This window comes from Stegodyphus dumicola, chromosome 8 (genome assembly GCF_044657685.1).
Source record: "Stegodyphus dumicola isolate Sdum_Otavi_A_Nest chromosome 8, ASM4465768v1".
NCBI classification, from domain to species: domain Eukaryota; kingdom Metazoa; phylum Arthropoda; class Arachnida; order Araneae; family Eresidae; genus Stegodyphus; species Stegodyphus dumicola.
In genome coordinates, this window is record NC_140775.1 from 112,540,711 (window position 1) to 112,552,973 (window position 12,263).

Here is a 12,263-nt window from a genome sequence, read left to right on the forward strand (position 1 = left end):
GGCGAAAATTTAAGAAAGTGCTAATCTGGCCAAAAGCAGGTTGAAATTGAAAAAAATCAGCAATTTGTTAGTAAAAGTCGTAATTCTTCGCGCTAGAGAGCTAACAAGCGAGTTTGAAACGAAATTGGCCCTTAAAATTAATGAAAGGATAGGTTTGGCCAGAAAACAGTGATATTAAATAATAAATTTAATAAATTAACTGAAGTTCTGTGTCAATTTAAGAGAGAAAAAATTAAGAAACTAATTAAGAAAGTATTAAGAAACTATGTTGCATTTTTACATTAGATCATTTGAATTAGCCATCCATCATCTACCTTTCCTTGGGATTTGTATAAAACATTTCATATCTCCAAACCAAATAATCTAAAATAAAAGGTAAATGCCAGCTTCTTTTAAGGAATTTTTAATGATTGTTTGTGGAATAAGATTGCTTTGCTAGATTTTAGTGAAGTAGAGTACTTCTTCTTGGAGAAGGTCTGTTTTATTACAGATTCTTTTAATTCTAAGAAGTTGTGAATTAATAGTGTTAATAATGACCCTTTTAGAAATGTTAGAATTCCAGTTAGTGAGTTTGAGTGTATGAAAATTAAAATCTATGCGTTTGTGAAAAATTTTAATAAGATTGTAATTTAGAATTTGAAGATTTAGGTAAACTATATAATTTTGTACTGCATGAGTAGTATTAAGTTTGAGGTCAATAGGGTAAATATTTGCATTTTCAAGTTTGTTGAAGTTTTTAAAGGCAATAACATCATCAAAATATCGAAAGATGTATACTTGTGTTCTTTATCATTAAGTGAACGTATAAATTTAAATTCCTGAGTGAAAAGGATGAGTCCACAGATTGCAGTCTAGCTATTTCCTCCCATAGGAATTCCCTGTTCTTGTTTAAAGATAGTGTTATCAAATTGCAAATAATTGTTAAAAAGTATACTGTTGAGGAAAAGTTTCCATTCTTCTGGAGTAACTATTGTAAGGATCTGTGGGAAGAAATTGGGGACAGTAAGTAGGCTATTATGAATTTCTTCTAAAGATAAAGTGGTATACAGGTTTTCGAAGTCGTAACATCGAATGTGTTCTATTTTAAGCATATTTAATGTCTCGAAAAGTTTTTCGTTATTATTAATCATCCAATTGCAGTGTTGACCTTGAAAATCGGAATTATTAAAAAAATCCAGAATTAGTTTAAGTTTCTGGGCAAAGAGATCGTTTCTTTTAAAAAACTTTTAGTACTATTAACAATGTATCTGGATTTGACAGGAGTTTTATGAAATTTAGGAAGGGTATAGAAGTTAGCGAACTTATTATTCAATTTATTGGGGCGAATTTTGAGTTTTTTATGTAAGGCTGTAAATTTTTTAAGAAGAATTTTAGCTTCTTATTAGAATTAGAAACTTGTTGATAAGTGCTGGTGCTGAGCAACTCCTTTTGTATAAAATCAAAATAGAATTTTCTTCAAATGACACTGAAATTATTACTCGCCTTATCTATTTTGGTGATGATGAAATGTTCTTGTAGAAACTTAATTTGAAGTTCTAGATGTCTCTTATCATGCATTTGGTAGACTATAGAGCATTTGTTAAAATCTTTAAGAACAGCAGCTTTCCATTCAAGAAAGGAAGTCGTCGGTAAGTTAGTACGATTGCTAGCTAAAATAATAAATTTATTTAAATCATTGCTCAACTGCTTCAAACAAAAGTTCTTATTAAGATAGAAAGTGAGACGAAATTTGGTATCAAGTCGCACGAGCTGTCGCAGGTTACTATCTTGAATGATGTTAAGATCACCTGTGTCTATGTGTTTGTGATAAGGATCCACATATTTATTGTAATCAAGAAGCTGGCAATCACATTTACTATTTGCTACAACATCGTGGTGATTCACAATCATACTTCCTAAAGATTTTTCAAACTTAAAACAAGGTGTCACTTGGAGCTGTTGGCTCGGGAGCAGACTGTGATGTTTATTAAAAATTTGAGGAATTTGTAGCTGATCATACATAGGGTGCTTGAATTGTACCGTACAGAAAATTGTTTTTTGGAAAACATTACTTTTTTCAATTTATAATTGCAGAAGTCGATAATTAAATCTTTAACAATTTGGTAACCTTGAAATTGTTTTCTAACTTTACAAAGAAGATTCCATAATGTGACATCTTTAAAAGATGTAAGAAGATTTTAAAGATATAGTAAGTTAATGGAATTTTTTGCGAAGGCATCGTTTTGAAAGTAGGAACAAAGTTAAGGTATCATATGTGATCGTGGAAAAGATGGAATTCAAAGAGGGCCAAATTATCAGCTCGCATCACAGGCAAAATGGAATGACAGAAATCACTGCAAATGATTCAGCTTGTTTATTGAATCATGGAAAGATAGCGTGAAGCCATCGATTTTGAGGAAAACGTATGGTCGGAAACCAATCCTAAATTGTTTGTTAAAATGAAAATGATTTAGTGTAATAAGATCAATAAAAATTTACTTCAAGAACTGGCAAGATTAGGATCTTACTGCTGAGCTGCGAAGAAAAAAGACTTTTTAATCAGACTAATGAAAAAAAAAAGTAATGATACTATTCCGATTTTACCAAAGAACGTAAATGATTAAGTTGAGTGACAAATTCAAGAGGCACTCTTTTCCAACATGTTAGTAGTTTCTGCCTATAACGTGAATATGTATAACGTGAATATGAGCAACTTTTCTTTAAAAAGTTCTCCATGATAGCATTCATCCCTTTAGGTAGATAGTCCTTGAGTGATTATACTCAAATTACCAACCGACCAACACGTTGGACGAATCAGGATTAGAAGTGAGGCACATGAAGCAGTGTAAGTTTTCTGTATTGTACCTATTGTACAAGCTACAGGAAGAAGTGTTATGATCTGTGAGTGTTTCTGTTTAGCTGAAAAAAATTCAGCAAAACAATACACAAATATAATAAAGTATATCTAATCATATTGAATGATCATTATTTTCCGAATTATTTCTTGCATGAAAGCAATTGCGTTGTATTCCAAGACGAAAACACTGAGATTTATCAAGCTAAAGCTCTTAAAAATTGGTTCGCGAAGATGAAATGTTCGCACACACGGAATGGCCTGCAAAATCGTGATCTCAAGGCAGCTGATGAGTGCGATACATAGTAAAAAAAATATAAAAATTTATTCCTCTTTTTCTTTATCCATCAAGAATGGTGGAAAATTTTTGACGGATGAAGCAACTTTGGTTAAAAATAAGCGTGAAAACTGTGCATCAACTAATTAAAACAATTCCATGACTTATAAAATCTGTAATTCACGTTAACTTGTGGATCAGTTTAAAATCATAGAAAAAGATACGCGGCAGCTTTATCTCCAGATTGTGTATTATGTACCTCAGTACAGAAATTCATTTGAGCCCCTGCTTTAACAATGAATTTTTCCCTAGTCTTTTATTACTCATTTTCATTTACTTCAAGTAAGCATTTCGATCTCTGGCAGTTCATTTAACACCGCATGGCTTTCTGAAAAGGCCAAGTAAGTTCTTACTAAAAATTATGAAATTAAAAGTTCTTTCTAATAGATTACGAAATGCTTGTTTTAAGCACCTTAAAATATAAAACAATTTTTAAAGTATTTAATGTTTTCAAAATATTCATAAACGAATCTAGATAGTGAAATCCATATAACAGAACCGATTTCATTTGAATGTTAATACCCTGTAGGGTTTTACTTGATATGGTAATGGTAAAGTAATCCAATAACTCTAACAGATGTGAAGCGAATTATCACTATGTCTGAAACAATCGCAAAATCAGGAGAAGATTTAAAATAACTTTTCTATTTAAACATAATTTAAAATACAAACACGCTCCTTTGTGCTACAATATGAGCCGCAACTCATGAGGATGCAACTAAATGCAACAGTCAATTTTCCACGTTAAACGTTTTACAGTACATAGAACATAAACTATCCGAAAGACTACACAATTAGTTATTACTAGAAGCTGCTCATTGCTCTATCGCAGCGTCAGAATTTAAGTGTCGGCAGCCATACAAAACGTAAGACCGAATAATTACAACTAATAAATAGCGTGCACACGATGCCGGGCACACTTTCTGTCTGAAAATCCAAATACTTTAGTTTAAATACTGGCTACTCATTTGCATTTTTGGTGAGGAATACGTAAAGAAGAAGTTATAATAAAGGCTGAAATTATAAATAACTGGTTAATTAATATAAAATTCCTTACAGCATTATTTGGGCAACTAAAAAAAAAAAACTGATAGTTATGATGAAAACAAAGCCTTCTTGAAATGTAACACTAAGCTTGAAAAGCTTCAGAGTAGTAAACTAGCTTAGCAAGAAAAGGAAAAAAAAAAAAAAGTGAAATGTAAAGGAAGGAAAAAGAACCTTCTCTAACAAATGCCTTTTGTTCTTTCGCGGTGGCTTTAACAGTCGTTAAGAAGAACAACTTCATTGTCAACTCAAAATTAACCAAGCAAAAGTAATTCTTTTTTAATTAACACGTGTGCTTATGTTTAACTTTTAACGGTTTTCGGTTTCTTTTAACGGTTTAGAAAGGATTTCGGATAGTTTATGTTCTATGGTAACGTCCGAAACCCCTTATAAAAGACACTGATTTAGTTTTGAATTTATTTTTATATCTTGATTGTATTATTGCCAGTCCTTTGCTTTTATTTTAATTTAATTTAATTTTTTATTTTATTTTTTTAATATTTTTTTATTTTATTTTTATTTTTATTTATTTATATTTTATTATTATTTATTATTATTATTATTATTTTTATTTATTTTATTTTATTTTATTTTATTTTTTGCTGGGACCAGCTTACTTCTAATTAAGCATATTTCAAAATATGAATCAAAGCTACTATTCTCGAGATGCTATACTAATTGTCGTTGGGAACATCTTTAACGAGATTATTTTTTTTTACTACAATTATATAGCTCTCTGCGCATCAGGTTATCTAACGACTGACTCTGACTGTATAAGTGTAAAAGAGAACTACTGCCAACGCCAGAATAAAAAAATACTTAAAACACCTAAATAACAATAACTAAGAGTTTATTTGAATCATAGATTGCATCCTATCTGAAAATTACTTACAGCACAAAATTTACAGATTTACTAACTTGCGAACATTTTCACAACTGGTGGCTTAAAATCATCAACAATTTATAACTCCACGAAATATCAAGTAAATACTGCCAAATCAAGTAAATACTCCGAAATAATCTAGTCCTTAATTTGAATTATCACTAACCATTAAGAAGGTTCTCCAAAATTCTTGTCTATTGAAGTGAAGCAGTACACTTACATAAACTAACAACACTTTTTCATGACATTTAGCATGATTTGCAGTTAAGGAAGTGCGGTATTTAAACTTATTCTTTCATAACTGATATTTCCATAAAGCTTCTGATATTGTGACGCAAGGAAAAAAAACAGTAAAGAAGAAACTTGAGCAGGAAATTCAAATTTTAAATCATAACTACTAAGAAAATAACTGCCACAGTCTACGAAATCTACGTTTAATCTACGAAAAGTTTTAGCATGAGTTGCAGTTAAGGGAATACGGTATTTAAACTAATTCTTTCATAACTGAGATTTCCATAAAGGTTCTGATATTGTGACGCAAGGCAAGGAAGAAACACTAAAGAAGAAACTTGAGCAAGAAGCCCAAACTTTAAATCATAACTACAAAGAAAATAACTGCCACAGTGTATCTATGAAGTTTTAGGTCCGAATTCTTTCAACTGTTCAAGATTTCTTTGCATCCGTCAACAAGCAACTTATTGAAAATAAAATGTTACTGCGCATTTATAGGCTACTTACTATTCTCTGAAGCAAAATCTATCATTAAAAGACACCATTTTAAGAGCATTTCTTGAAATTAAAAAAGCTGTAATCACAAAACTAAAGAGGGCTCCAAGAGTTGAATTTTAGAAAGATTCTGGAAGTTTTATGAAAAAAAAATATATGTAGAAAACTAAACTGTAAACAAATTATCTTAATTATTTTTTAATTCAGTTCTAAAATCTTGTAAACGAGTGCTGTGTGAATATCATAATCTGACCACAAGCAAGTAATTTTAGCGCTGCTTCGTAATCGTCAAACTGTAATCTGTAAACAATTTGTGCTCTCAGTTCCATTTTGATTTAGAGTTAGATGATTATTATATCTTTTATGATCCTTCTGAGAATTTTAGACACCATATGTTTCAGGGCAACTGAAAACAAAATTTTTCAGATTTCATGCAAATTCGAAATAAATATCGAGTTTGGAGTCAGGCAATTTGTCGCTTTTGTGAATGAGACTAACATCATGAAAAGTTAAAAATTATCATTGGCTAAATATCTTTGAAACAAACTTTTAAACGGTCGCTTGATGACACAAACACTGCAATCATGCATCCCTAAAAGAATCGTATCACATCAAGGTAATCAATTCTTCACACATGCTCACTCAAGCGTTGTGGCTCACTTGGCTTTCAATGCCAGTAACTCCCACTAGATCTCATTAGTGCCGGGCCAAACTTAGTGCCCATCCGTAAGCGTAGCGTTCGGGGTCGGAAATTATGATCTGAAGCAGTGAGCTTCAGTCTTTTTGTCGACTAAAAAATCCTTTATTGCTATAGCTTTTTTCCCCACAAATATCAAGTCTGATTCAGCTGATCTTATCTGTAAGTGCGTGTGCGTTTCACATTTTGTATTCAGTTTATATCTCTACCCTGTTTTCATTGTTAAATAGGTTGAAAACTTGTTTTTTAGCCCAATCGAACGTTAGCCCAGAAGGACTATTAGTGTCAAAACGGCATTTTAAGTGAAATCACTTTCAAATTGTTGCCACCAAATATTATCGCCCTGTATTATATTTAAAGAAACTAAATAATGAAGAATCTACCTGAATGCATGTATTTTTCTGGAAATGTGAAAAAACAACGGTACCTAGAGTTATCGAATTTTTAACTACATATTCCTCCACATGAACATGAACACTTAGAAAGTCTCAATTTCGAATTTGTTTTATTGTCTATTTCATATTTTTTAAAACTTTAATGAATTTTGGATTAAAAATTAAAGAACTTCAAAGAGAGCAATGGCAACACTGTAGGTAATAAAACATTTTTATCCCCGAAGCGCGAGTCTTGTCTATCGGAATTTATAAATATATATATATTACTATGTTTTTTAAATATTTTTAGTACAATGTGGAGTTAGCTCAAATGCTCTCGAAACGTGTATGTGTCTATAAATGGGGGGGGGGACCGTTTGATATAAAATCTGAAAGTTTAAGGTTTTTTTTTTTTTTTTTTTTTTTTTTTCAAATAAGCTGTGGTGTTAAAACCTAGTTAGGATCTTTATATATTATAGATTATTAGATTATATATTAGATAATTCAGGACATTCCTGTGAATTTGCAACTAAAATTTGAGTTTTTAATGATAATTAATTTTTAATGCCCAGCTTACTGAAATATGTATTAGTTTCTCTCTTTCCTTTATTGGAAACTCATATGATTTATTTTATTGAAATTTATTTTTCAAATAGCTTCTTGATAATATCACACGTTAGAACTTTTCGAGAAAATATTCTATTATATTTTTTCCATCTCAGAATTCATTAAAAAATTATTCAGATTTTCAAAACATTGTGCTTCAGTCTTTTTGACACGATGCTTAAATATCTAATTTCGCTATTTCTTCGCTATTTCTTTCTTATTAATCGCTATTTCTTTTCATTAAGTCTAATAATATGCATCTTAATTTTATTTTGCATTAATTTCATTTAAATTGGCAAAAATATCTATCATGCAGAATCGAACTGCATTATATACTTTTGAAGCGTAATCCGCTTATGTTCTTTAATAAAACTCTAACTTTGTTTAAGCTCAAAATTTTAACAACTATCAAAAAGTTATAAGTAAGAAAATCGGATCAAGATTTTTTCCTGAGACAACCGTTGCGTTTGTGAGTATAAAAGCAAAGTCTAACGGCTGTACGGCACTGAGTGGCCTTGTTAGATGCTGGAGATTTTAAAACACAGTACATATAATATTATACTATCCTGGCACACACAGGTTACTACATTTAAAGCAGTGTCATGTAAAATATTGAAATGGACACTTAGCTTTTAGTCTATTTTTTACTGCGGGATTCATTAGGATGGTGTTCGGTGAGCAATTGCAGTATTATGAGTGGTTTGTACTGTTAGTGAGCTTTTGCTACTTAGCAAGCATAATATTTATGCTATGTTTGCTAGACAAATGATTATGCCATTTATACCACTTGAAAAACTTTACATTGAAGTATTTAGAGCTCGTTTCCTTCTGTGCGAGATTTTCTTACCTTTCTGTCTAGGAGTTTTTTAAGTTCAGCTAGTAGATTGCAAGTAAAAACACATGTTTGCATTTGGTAATATCTAATGTAGGTTCGCTAATAAAGGCTGTAATTAACTCGTATCCTAAGCTGTCAGCAAATAGAAGTGCCACCCCCCTTTCTACGTAAGTAGAACGTCCTTTCAAAATGTTTTACAAAGCTAATAGAAGCAATTATCATTGATTTATATAGCAAAAGCTATAAACATTCACAATATTCATATGATAAATTTCCTGAAATACATAAAAAATTAGCTGCTAATTTCAACATTTTTATTTGAAAAATAAGTTTTTATGTTTTATTATTTTAATATAATAAAAAAAACATTTTTTAATGTTTGAGTACACTATGATAACATTTTTTTTTCTTTGCTCCCATTTTTATTTTTAAGATCTTTAATTAAGAAACATATAAATTTTACAAAAAGGATGTGCTAAGTATTTAAATTAACCTTTTACATGCCAATGTTCCTTTTTTGGAACATCATGTTTAATATTTTGTAAAGAATAAACTATCACATCGGTCACAGATCTCGTAAAAATATCATGTTAATTCCTTTCAAGTAACACATGACATCTAAAATAACAGAAAAGAAATATTAATGGGATAAATACACATCCCGTGAAAATACAAGTAACATATGTATCAAGGGTAACCAAACTTCACCTCAGTAACAGCCGCATGTTGAAATTCAGGAAAGTTCGTGTGTCACAATTAGATTTTCCAAAATCCACAAGTTCATATTTACTTCACTTTAAAAACAGTGAAACAGATTTCAAATGAAAAGAAATGTCTGATAACATTGTAAAATTGTAAAAGGAAATGAAATAAATGAATTACTTTCTTTTGGACATTGAGTAGTTTTTGTTTACTATATTTCGTACATATATTTTATTTGCATGAGAGCCGCACCAGTCGCCTGTGAGAGCCATTCTTTGGCCACTCCTCATATTTTTATAACTGATATCGTAGTTTCTTCTGTCAGACTTGTTAGAAGGCGAGTATACTCGAAATCTCAGAACTGGTGTCGTTGGTGATGAAACTTTAAGCTGAAACGGTAGAGGTTCGTCGTTTCTTTCAGTCAGATTGCTACATTAACAATTTTAGTTGTTAGCTATTTCTAATTTATATCGAAAATCGAGGTTTTCGTCTTATTCAAACGAGGTAAAAGTTTTAAAATGCAACAGTGTGCTTGATTGTTAAGCTAAGGTGTAATTCTTATCAACAATTCAACGTAGGCGAGAAAAACTTCTTGTAAAACTGTCTTAAGCTTGATTCCTCTTTTACGATAAATGACATACTATTAGGAAATTATCAAACAGGGTCGACGGCAGAGCCAGTGCAAGCGGTGCAGCTGCATCGTCCAAGCTATTTCACCCAATGAATTCATCGCTGTAAGAGTTTTCAGCCCCTAAATTCTTCCAGTGCAGCCGCATCATTCGGAAGAATTTAAAGGCTGATATATATATTTTTTTAATTTAGAGAAGTACCGAGCAGAAAAATTAAGGAATAGCAAAATTTGTAGAATTTAGAGGAGCATCGAGCAGAAAAATTCAGGGATCGGAAAACTTTTTAGAATTTAAGGGAGAGAGACTGAGAATTTAAGGGAGCGGTGGCAAAATTTTTAGAAATTAAGGAGGTGCCAAGTAACAGAATTTAGGACCCCCAGAGATTGAACCGGATAGTAATTTAGCTCCGGCTTTGCTCGTTGCGTAAAACAAATTACTAAGTGATTTCGCTTTCCTACCTAAAAGCGGAAAACATTATCGGAGTTCTCTGCTAACCCAAAAAGGTATTGAATGATACCTGTAATAAAAGCGAAAACGCCTATAGCGGAGATCACTTGTATATGGGAATTTCTGGAAACACGACCACTATTGGGTCCTAAGAAGTTTGGCTGTACATATAACGAGCAGTTACATGCAGTCATTGTATAACTTTACGTGTATCTTAGCTAATCATTATTATTGCTCCACTTAATGATTTGGTATATATATATATATATATATATATATTTTCTTTTAAGGGTCTTGGGTGACGACGAAAAGAAACCTTTCATTGAAGAAGCCGAACGACTTCGATGCAAGCACAAGAAAGACTATCCCGACTACAAATACCAACCTAGGCGCAGGAAACCTCCGAAGAGTTCCTCGGCATTCATGACACAGAATTCCGACATCAATAAAACGACGTCGTCCGAGCACTTGACCGCAACGGCACCGGAACCTTGCCAACCGGACGGCTTGCACGACACCTCCAAGCACTACACTGGGGCTTTATACGGGGCCGGGAGAACGTCTGGTACGCCCCCTACGCCACCAACAACACCCCAGCATGGTGTGGGAGGTACGAGGTTTTCGTCGCAACAGCACTTGAGGGAGGAACAGCAACATCATATTGGTCACAGTATCACGGAGCTGTCCAGCAGAGGTAAGTTAATTCATTTTTCGAAATTATTGACTAGCAATTGTGTTTCATAACAAAAGATAAGAGTTCCAAGTGGAAAAAATGGAACTGCAGCATATTATTGTGAATGATTACGAACATTTTGCAGCAAATACAGAAAACCATCTGACTTTTTAGGGTTAGACATGAAAAGAGATGTGGAAAATAGAACTCCAACCTCTTTTCGGAATAGGCTCTGACGACCATTGTTCCATGTAATATGGACAAGACAACAACAAACACGAAAAGGAACACGAAAAGGGTGTAACAAACTACGAATGAGTTTTACTTTCATGCATCATATGTATTTGAGTCCTCAAAATACACCTCCAATCTGAAAGAGCAGCCCCTTTGTAGACTGCTCTTTTCGTCTCTGAATGAGGTTTCTTCGCGCTTGCCCAAGCCATAGGAAGAGTGAATAAAGGCAAAAAATAGCTAACGTTGCAAAGCCAAAAATCGCGGTTATTAAGAAGCAAAAGAACTAGAAGAACTACAAGGAGCTGCCTGAAATAAAATGAAACCTGAGAGACAAAAAACGAAATAGTGTAATATATTTAAATGACCTTCACGTTTGTCTTGTTTGCTGTCCTGATAGCCTATCTGTTCTAAAACTAACATGGTCATTTTCATTTAATTCGCAAAAACCGAATTATTTACTACTTTGCATTCTATTCTGAAGATTAGTACACGACGGACAATTTGAAATTTATTAAATTATTGCATACGTAACGTAATTTAAGAAATTAAATTACTGATTCATAAAGAAGAGTGTTAATGCACGATTTCTGTTTTAAAATGCTACAGTATTTCAAAAAAAAAAAATACCGTTTGTTGTAAGAAAGCGTCATTTAAGGGGTCAAAAAGCCTCATACGGCTCGACTGCCGCAGTTTGTCCATGTCTGATTTTATATTGTCGAACTTTTAGAAAAGACATGTTTACGAAAGCCCTCCGCCTCGCATTACCCGCGCTTCCAACTAAGACATTATTTTAGGTTGTGGTGTCGCCATCTATAGTTGATTATGGAAACTAATTTAAGAGTTTATTATACCATCTCTTTAGTGTAATGGTAAATGATTATTTTTAAAATACGTGAGCTCAGATAAAGCATTACGAATAATTATATATATATAATATTTAACAAATGTACATTAAAATACGATTGTCTGATAATATAACCGAACGAAAATATTTGCAGTAGGGATGAGGGTGCGCTGAATAGCGCGGAAAACTAGTACAAAGTTAATTAAAATGAAAAAATGAAGTATTATATTTACAAAACAACATTAATATGACTTCACTTTGCAACAATATTCAAATATAAAATGCATTTCCTTAACATATGAAATAGAGAAAATACGATTACAAAAATTATCTAATTATTCTAATTATTTCATAAAATGAATAAGAAAAAAAAAAAAAAAAAAAAAAAGGAAAACTTAA

At 32.0% G+C, this 12,263-nt stretch overlaps 1 protein-coding gene across 1 annotated transcript in view; it reads left to right on the plus strand.

Annotated features, from left to right (window-relative positions):
• The window catches only part of LOC118198890 (uncharacterized), a 144,019-nt gene that overhangs the window by 116,879 nt on the left and 14,877 nt on the right, over window positions 1–12,263 (plus strand). Inside the window, exon 2 of the mRNA XM_035370674.2 lies at window positions 10,404–10,807. Coding sequence (XP_035226565.2) covers window positions 10,404–10,807 — 404 coding nt within the window. The remainder of the gene's footprint in view (window positions 1–10,403; window positions 10,808–12,263) is intronic.